This window comes from Chiloscyllium plagiosum, chromosome 26, assembly GCF_004010195.1.
Source record: "Chiloscyllium plagiosum isolate BGI_BamShark_2017 chromosome 26, ASM401019v2, whole genome shotgun sequence".
Taxonomy (NCBI): domain Eukaryota; kingdom Metazoa; phylum Chordata; class Chondrichthyes; order Orectolobiformes; family Hemiscylliidae; genus Chiloscyllium; species Chiloscyllium plagiosum.
In genome coordinates this window covers 21,453,559-21,462,932 of record NC_057735.1, presented here as the reverse complement: position 1 = coordinate 21,462,932, position 9,374 = coordinate 21,453,559, and the positions used below count along the sequence as shown (strand labels likewise).

At 41.0% G+C, this 9,374-nt stretch overlaps 1 protein-coding gene across 1 annotated transcript in view; it reads left to right on the top strand.

Annotated features, from left to right (window-relative positions):
* Positions 1–1,542: 1,542 nt before the first annotated feature.
* Positions 1,543–9,374, top strand: part of LOC122563186 (SRSF protein kinase 1-like) — an 85,828-nt gene continuing 77,996 nt past the window's right edge. Inside the window, exons 1-2 of the mRNA XM_043716709.1 lie at positions 1,543–1,646; positions 1,774–1,834. Coding sequence (XP_043572644.1) covers positions 1,631–1,646; positions 1,774–1,834 — 77 coding nt within the window. The 5' untranslated portion in view covers positions 1,543–1,630. The remainder of the gene's footprint in view (positions 1,647–1,773; positions 1,835–9,374) is intronic.

Sequence of the window (9,374 nt, the reverse complement as noted above, 5' to 3'; positions counted from 1 at the left end):
ATGAAGAAGGTAAAGATGGTTGTGTCTTTTCCCAGCTCAGGTGAAAAACCATTTACCTGAAACATTAACTCTGTGTTTGCTTCACAGAATTACAGAATTGTTACTGTGCAGAATGAAATCATTCATTCCTACAGTGGGTCTCCAAGACAGCATTTAATTTAGAGCCTCTTCCATGCATTCTCACCAAAATCCTACACATTGTTCCTTTTCAATATTATGCCTAATTCATTTTTCAACATCTACATTGAACCCATCTCTACTATTATCTGGTGTACTCTTAATCTTAACCACTCATTGCTTGACTCATATCATTTTTGTTTTTTTTACTCGTTACTTTAAATCTATGCCTTCTCGTTCCCAATACTTTCATGAATGGAAACATTTTCTCCCTATTTACACTGTCCATTGCTCTCACAATCTTGAGTACTTCAATTTGACCTCCTCTCAGCCTTCTCTTTTTGAAGGGAAGCAGTCCAATAGTCTCCCATCTATCTTCATAACTGAAATTCCTCATCTTAGGAACAATTCTCATAAATAGCATCTGTGATTCCTCCAATGCCTTCACATTTTTTGTGATGTGTGCCCAAAACTGACCCAGTACTTCAGCTTAAATTGAATTCAAGTTCAACATATCCTACCTGTTCTTATACTCTATTACCCCTATTAATAAAGGTGTATTTTAATAACTGGTCACTTTTTATTACTTATGTACATACACACTCAGGTACATCCACTTCTGCACTCCTTTTATAATTGTATCCTTCATTTCAAGGTGCCTTCAGGATCTTCCTTCAAATATGCATTACCTAGACTCCTCCATTTTAAATTTGCCTGTATCCCCTCCAAGGTTAGCGGTGCTGAAAAGCACAGCAGGTCAAGCAGCATCTGAGGAGTAGGAAAACCGACGTTTCAGGCAGGAACCCTTCACCATTCCTGATGAATGTCGATTTTCCTGCTCCTCGGATGCTGCCTGACCTGCTGTGCTTTTCCAGCACCACACTTATCTTGACTCTGATCTCCAGCATCTGCAGTACTCACTTTTTGTCTATTTCCCCTCCAAAGCATTCCACCACTCTCCTTCAATTACAATGTTTCCAAGCATTGTATGATTTGCAAATATTGAAATTATGCTCTTCACAGCACAGTCTTTCTCATTAACACATACCATGACAAGCCAAGGTCCCAACATAACAAGTCTTACCCTGATGTGGAAAAAAACTCCATTAACCATTACTTTATGTTTCCTGCCACTCAGCCAATTTTGGAACCGTATTATTACTGTACCTATTATTCCATAAAGTCTAATACTACCAGAACCGCTGAATATTTCCCAAAATGGTCAAAACATTTGGAGACTTAATATGAGCAAAAGCATGGACACAAAGAACAAAAAGTCACATAGCTCCAGTGACGTCAATGGGCGACAGTGTCGCTAGGAGGTTTGCCACCACCTGGCGGTTGGAGGTCGGAACAGAAGCCGGGGCGTGAGCGGCCCCCACCTGGCGGCTGGAGGTCGGAATAGCAGTTATGGGTGGTTCTGCAGGAGGGAGGGGGGTTGAGAGAACGGTGGTTAGAAAACGCCGTGGGTGTGCGCTTGCGCGGTGTTGGTTGTGTGGGGACCGCTTCCAACATGAGCTCCCGAAAAGGTTAGGGAGGTTTTCAACCGGCTCGGCCTGGCCGCTGGAGTGGTAGAAATATCCGCTTTGTAGGCTCCTCAGTCTCCGCTCTAACTTTCTTCCTTCTCTCTCTCTCCCCTGTTGTTTTGTTTCCCAGTTCTGGCTCTGCAGGCGCGCAAGAAACGAAGCCGAATCAAAAAGGAGAAGATTCTGAAGAAGTGAGTGGGGATGGTTTTGGAGCCGGGGCCGCACGCTCCCTCCCTCTCGCCGGCCTACAGGCAGCGCCAGGCCGAGGCTTAGGCTGCGGCCCAGGCCTTGTGAGCTGATTCTAGACCCCCTTCTGATCCCCCCATTGAGACCATCTGGTCGGTCCTTGATTTTGTTTGCTGTTGCAGCTTCTGGTTTGGGATCTAGTGTGTTGTTGGGAATTTTGGGGAATGGGGTTGGGAATGGGGTAGCTGCCTAGACAGGGTGTGCTTTTTTTAAAAAACGTGTTTAGCCCACAAAGAGCCTTTTCATCCACGCAAAGCGATTGACTTTTGTTTTCATTTTGAAAGTTTTATTACATTCCATTTACAAAAAGCGTTAGTGATACTTGAACGTGGATTGAGTTGCTCCAATCTGTATACACTTTGAGACTAATTCTTGCTCTTTTTCCTGTAGTTGAGTTGTTTAATACTTTAATTTCAGCTGAATCCACTTGGAGGACATGAGCTTTTCGAGATGTGAGCTGGTCAAGGCTGTAATTTGAATAAACCTCTTCAGTTTAGTTATGTTTTTACAATTGAGTCCCAAGCTTCTGTCGTTTGAAGACCTTGTGTTTGTTTGTCAATGAGCTATCACAAATGTTTGGGGTTTTGAAAGTTCCAGAGTGTATGGTTGAAATGGCTGAAGTGAAGAGGTTGGGGATGGAGATTTGTAGGAAACTCATTAACCAGTTCAGAGGAGAATTCTAAGGTGCCAGTGATATCTTGAAGTATGATGAGGTGATGCCATAGAATGATGGTTGACTGTACCAAGTATTTTAAATTTGATTGTCTTTGCAGTTAGATGAGCCTGAACAATCTTTTTATGGGAATGGAATTTAGTGAAGGGTGTTAGTTCTGATGTTGGCAAAGAGAACATTGAAAAAAATAAGTCTGGAGTTGATCCAGATTTAGACCCAATTTTCTATAGCGGATAGGGTAAGGTAGAGCAGAGGTTAATGGTATGGAGCTCAAAATTATTAGTATATTAGAATTTTGGCATGCTGCTTTTGGTTATATAGTGTTAGCTGAAGCAAATGTCTTTTCAGCAAGTTAGCTTTGTAGGTCATGATCGTCTAATCACTTAAGTAACTGTGCTGTCATCTTTTAAGGAATTGCTTTTGAAATCTGTTTATGATCATTTTTTGCAGTCTGGTAACCATGAAAACAATTTGCTTCTATGATGTGGGATTGCTTTGTGATGTAACTGACATTTTCAACTGAATCATTTTCTTAAAGGGTTTTTTAAACTGGGCTCTAAAATAATTGTTCTTTCTTGGAATACTGTTAGATTGTATAAATAATTAGTGATATTTCTAAATATGTCTTGACATATTATTGAAGTTAAAAAAATCGCAATACCAGGTCATAAGTCCAGTAGGTTTATTTGGAAGCATTAGCTTTTGAAGTGCTGCCTCTTCATCAGGTGGAACAGGATCATAAGACACAGAACTTATGGCAAAAGGGTTACAGTATAATGGAGCTGTAATGATACATTAAACATGTAGATTAAATCTTTCATCTTTCAGAATGAGATATGCTAGTTTTGGTTCTTTAATATGTACATACCAGCATCTAATATTGAAAGGCAACTTGCCACTCTTGTCAATTCATTATCTCAAATTATTTAGACTTTGGGTGGTTTTGAGCACTTAGCAACTACTGGAACTTAAACCATTTCTACTCTATTCCAATAAAGTGCTGCAGGATATTTATTTACGTGTGCTAACAGACCTTCTGCCCCACTTCAACCAAAATAATGCCAGTGGGTTTGGCCTTTTGATTTCACCTTATTATGTTACTCAAGCTGTATCTGGCCTCCTTGAGTACAAATTTTGAACTGCTGAAATGGTAGGTATGTGCAATTTATAGGGCTACATAAATTTTTATTCCTCATTTGGTGTTTATAAAAAAAAATTAAATATAAAAAAAATTAAAACTAAAATTCAGACTATGTGCTCGTGTTAGGATTTTTGCTTCATTACATTTGTTTGGTGATCTGAAGGCAATATCAGTATATTTTGGGGAACAGTGAAACAAGGAACAAATATGATTTTAGATGCAAAGAATTAAAATATGAAATAAAGCATCCCAATATTTTCTTTTTAAGGAATAAAAAGTTCTCTCTTTGTGGTAAAAATCTTTTTGTTAGGATATTTCTAACTGTTATCAGTGTGGAATCCTTTGTCACGAATGGTTGAGGTATTTGCCTCTTCAAAGAAAATTAGATAAACTGATTGGATTGGTCTGACAAGGAGCTAGTAGAGATACAATAGCTTGAATTCTTTGAAGCATGGTTCGAAATACTCTATACATGTGATTCCCTCCATGTTTGTCCAAAACAGGTAGAAGACCTCAAATCTCTCAACCTCAGGCAGAATCCATATTGGCTTTTGGATCTTGGCTATTTTTGGATTGTTCGTATTGGACGCAGACTGTGAATATCTTTTTGTACTAAAGAATGCAAAGGGTAGTTTTGTAGGAAATAGAAAGATTGCAAGATAACCCAGGAATTTCTTTGGAGTTGCTCCAAATCCATTGGAATAACTTTATTGGAAGTGGAGCAGAAAGTCAGCTTGTACATGTAAAAAAGGTTCCTGCTGCACTTTATTGAAGTGGTGGAATGGAAACAGCTCTAAGGACATTCCCAACCAAATAGTTAGACCAAAGATGTCTGTGAGGAGATTAAGTTGAGTGATAGTTTAAAAAAAAGTCCAGTTTTCAGCTTGAACTGAGACACTGTAGGAATTACTCATGGAAATGAAAGGGTCTCACTACTTTTGTGATGTTGGAAAACGCAGTGGAATGGTTTCACTTACAACTAAAGACTTAAATGGTACCAGTAACTGCTGTATTTTAATCTGCCATTTTAAATCAGTTGCTTTATGACTATATTAGAGACTAAGTGGATTTCAGGAAATTGTATTACTTTCTGGTTATACCTGCTGGGCAGGGTAAAACCAGTGCTTTCGATGATTGTTTAATTTGAACATGGGTATATGAAATTCATGTGGGAAAAAAAATGCGAGCAGGAAATCTATAAAATACATGCTTTCCATTTCTGTGCCAAGTTACTATGCTCATAGAAAGGATGTTTGAACCATGGAAAAACTCTGAAAAACTTAATTTCTTTTGTCCCAAATGGATGTGGATTAACTTCTACTTGTTGAATATTTAGAGCAGGAAAGGGTTCTGTTGATTTTGAATTACTACTAATTGTATGTAATGTTTATGAATTGTTTTAAAATAACTAATCTTCAGGTGCGGTTAGAAAATTGAGTTAGCTGGCAGATTATAATTAATCAGACAACAAATGCCCAGTACTTTGCCAATTTAGTTATAGCACAGTTCAGAGCAGAACAAAACTTGATTTGACTTATTATTGTTGCATGTACTGAAGAACAGTGAAAACTTATGTTTTGCCTGCACTACAAATAGATCATAACGTACAAAGCTCATAGGATGTTTGAACAGAATGAGGAATGCAAAGTTATGGCTGCAAACAACGTGCATAAGCAAGATCAGCATTAGATTTGAAACTTGGGAGGTCCATTTAGAAGTCAAATAACAGTGGGGAAGAACTCTTTTTGAACCTGTTAATACATATATTTAAACTTTTTGTATCCTTTGCCTGACTGAAGAGGTTGGAAGAGATTATAATTAGAGTGGGCGGAGTCTTTGATGTTGGCTGCCTTTCCAAGGTATCGAGAAGTGTGGATGGAAGGTTGGCTTATGTGATGGGCTGTGTTCACAGCTTCCTGTATTTTCTTGCAGTCCAAGGCAGAGCAGTTGCTTTATCGTGCAACGATGCATCCAGATAGAATGCTTAAGTGAGAGTCCTTATGGACATGCCGATTTCCTTGGCCTCCTGAGGAAGAAAAGGCATTGTTGACTGACACACAAATTTAGGTAGTCCGGGGCAGATTGTTGGTGATTCTCATTCCTAAGAACCTGATGCTTTCACCCAGCTCCACCTCGGCTACACTGATGTAGATAGAGTGTTGTCCTCCTGGCTTCTTGGAGTTGATTATCGGCTCTTAATAGTTTTGCTGATGTTGACGGAGAGTTTGTTATCTTTACACCATGCTACCAAGCACACACTCCTGTATTCTGTATTGTTATTGTTTGATAACCGGCCGACAACTTTGTGTTCTGCCCTTGTTTAAGAGTAGTGTTCTTTTCTGCAGCAATGCAACACTTACATTTTACACCAGCCACCCTGTGACTCCTTAGTGACAATGTGTATTAGTTCTAAATTAGGGATCATTTTGTGCTGTAGGCTGATCCTGTCTGAGGACTAGGCAGACACTTACAACTTTGTTTCACATTACATTGCATCTTGGTTGGCTTTCAGTGGAAAAGAAAATCTAGCCCTGGACGTTTAGTCCATGAGAGACGGGCTGAAAGGTGAGAGACATTGTAAGAAGGTGATGGAAGGCATCAGTATCTCCATGACTACACATGGGTGGCCACTTGGAATAATACTGCACCCAGGCTTGCAGACTAAGTATCTTGGGGCTTGCACCAAATTTGAGAAAGTTGTCAAGCAACAGCCTTTGACTGTCATACTCAATCGTACCTTACAGCTAATATCCTTGGCACGCCATCACCATCCATTGATATCCCCTCTCTCACTATCTTGGTACTACCACTGACAGAATTGCCTGTGATTTGAAGATGATGTCCACCAGATTGGCTCTATGGCAAGTGGTGAGGTAACCAACAAGAAGGAAGAACTGACTACAGTTTCTCCTTGCCTGTCTATTTGTTGCAGATGCATCTGTCTATGACTGTATAGGTAGGAGTGACTGTCACACACTACTTGTGAGAAAGATTTCCTATCTTGGTACTGAAAAAGCCTTCAAGTTGTGTGGTACTGTTACCTTGCAAAATTATATAAATTCAAAGGTAGTTGACAGTGGCAACTGTGGACACCTACACATGTGTACTCATTGGAGAATGCATTGTTCTAAGTGCTGATATGCTGAAGTGCTGTAGACGTCACATGTGATGTCAAGCACAAATGCGTTACTGCACATGGGCAGGGAACTGGGCGCAATTTTGAACCGGGCTTAAGATTGGAGAGATTAATGAGGAACGGGGGTACCCATGGAGTGGGAAGGGAAGAAGGTCCAGAAGTCAGGCAGTGGGGACAACAAGGAGGGTCCAGTACCTAGTTCTGCTCTACCACTGACTCCGTTCTGGTCTCATTCTAGCTTCAACCGCCCCGCCCAAACATAAGGTCACAAATCTGCTGGTCCTCCCAAATCACGCCCTCTCCCAGCTCGCTCTCCTTTCTTGCACGCTCGCACACTCTTGTTTGCTCCCCCACCCTGCACTTGCAATGGCCTAGCATTTCCCTTTGCTGTATGTTTTCATTAAGTCAGATGATTAACCCTGGTTCATGGAGTGCCAGCTGGGGAAGCAACTGGGCATAATTATATGAGCTGATAACCTCTTAAAGTGACAACTCAGGATTACTTGCATGACCTATAGAATGTGACAGAGTTAAATGAGCCCACTGTCAACTGACCAGATCAAGATTCTGATGTCCTACCAAACCCATTTGTAAATGTTTCTGGGCGATCAAACAATTAACGGGAGACAATGGTTGCTCCACAAATATCCTCATCCGAGAAGGCCGTCACCATAAATGTAAAAGACAAGATTGAAGCATTTGCAATCATCTTCAGCTAGAAGTGCTAAGTGATGATCTGTCTTTTCCCTGGATTTTCCAGCACTACAGATACTATGTTTCAACCAATTTGACTCACTCTATGTAATATCAAGCAACAACCAAAAGCACTTGATACTATAAAAGCTACTGGACCTGACAGCATTCCAGAAATGCGTTTGCCTTGTGTGCCAGAACTAGCTGTGCTCAGAGTCACGCTGTTAGAGTACAGCTATGTTAGTGGCACCTAGTGAATCCAATTTGCCAAATACTGCCACTTCAGCATCCTTATTATTAGCAAATTGATGAACAGTATTAACAGCAGTGCCACCGTGCAGCACTTCACTGATGCTCAGTCTGAATTTCTGCTGGTTCTAGATCTCATTACAAACTTGGGTCAAAAGAGCTGAGTTTGAAAGGAGGTGAGGGTAACTGTCCTTGATGTCAAGGCAACATTTGACTGAGAATTGGAGTTGATGGGACTCATGAATTACTCTCCACTGTTGGAGTCATACGTACTGCAAAGGAACGTTGTGATATTTGTTGGAGACTAATCATCTCCGCTCGAGGACATCACTGCAAAAATTCTTTAGGATGGTGTTCTAGATCTTGACATGGTTGGTCAGTGACTTTCCCTCCATCCTTAGGTCAAAAAGGGAAATGCTTTCTAAATGATTGCTGATTGTGCATTCACGACTCCTCAGGCACCAGGACCATATACAGTAAGAGCTAGACAACAGTCAGACTTGGGTTGACAAGGCATGTAGGATTCGCATTACATAGGTATTGGACAATGACCATCACCAAGAAGGAAGAATCTACTGATTTCCTGTTGAAATTCAATGGCATTACCATAATTGAATCCCCCGTTATTAATATTGTAGGAGTTCCATTGCCTAAAAACTGAACTGAGCAAGACGTAAAGTGCTGTGGCTATGAGAAGAAGTAGTGGATGTGGCTACTGTTAGTGTTTAAAAGACATTTAGATAAGTGCATGAATAAGAAATGTTTGGAGGAATATGTGTCAAGTGCAGGCAGGTGGGATGAGTTTAGTTTGGGATTGTGGTCGGCATGGACTGGTTAGACTGAAGGGTCTGTTTCAATGCTGTATGACTCTATAATCACCTATGATGGAAATGTGTTGCTGGAAAAGCGCAGCAGGTCAGGCAGCATCTAGGGAACAGGAGAATCGACGTTTCGGGCATTAGCCCTTCTTCAGGAATTCCTGAAGAAGGGCTAATGCCCGAAATGTCGATTCTCCTGTTCCCTAGATGCTGCCTGACCTGCTGCGCTTTTCCAGCAACACATTTCCATCTCTGATCTCCAGCATCTGCAGACCTCATTTTCTCCTCTATAATCACCTAACTGTTCTAAGGATAAAGAAAAATTGGTGGCTTAGCAGTTAGCACTGTTACCTCCGCGCCGGTGACCCAGGTGGGATTCCAGCCTCTGGTAACTGTCTGTGTGGAGTTTGCACATTCTTCCTGTGTCTGCGTGGGTTTGCTCCAGGTGCTCAGGTTTCCCCCCCAAAGTCCAAAGATGTGCAGGTTCTGTGGGTTGACCATGGGAAATGCAGGGTTGTAAGGATAGGATATGGGGTGGGTCTAGATGAGATGCTCCTTGGAAGGTCAGTGTGGACTTGATGTACAGAATGACCTGCTTCCACACTGTAGGGATTCTGTGATCAATCTTCTTTGCATGGCTCCATTTTGCTGTGAAGTTGCAAGAGTGAGCACATAATCATGTGATACTGCATTATTTCTTCTCATTAGTTGGAGTTGAACGTTTTATTGTGTCTGCAACCTCAGTACTACCTATCTTGATGGCCACCACAAGGGA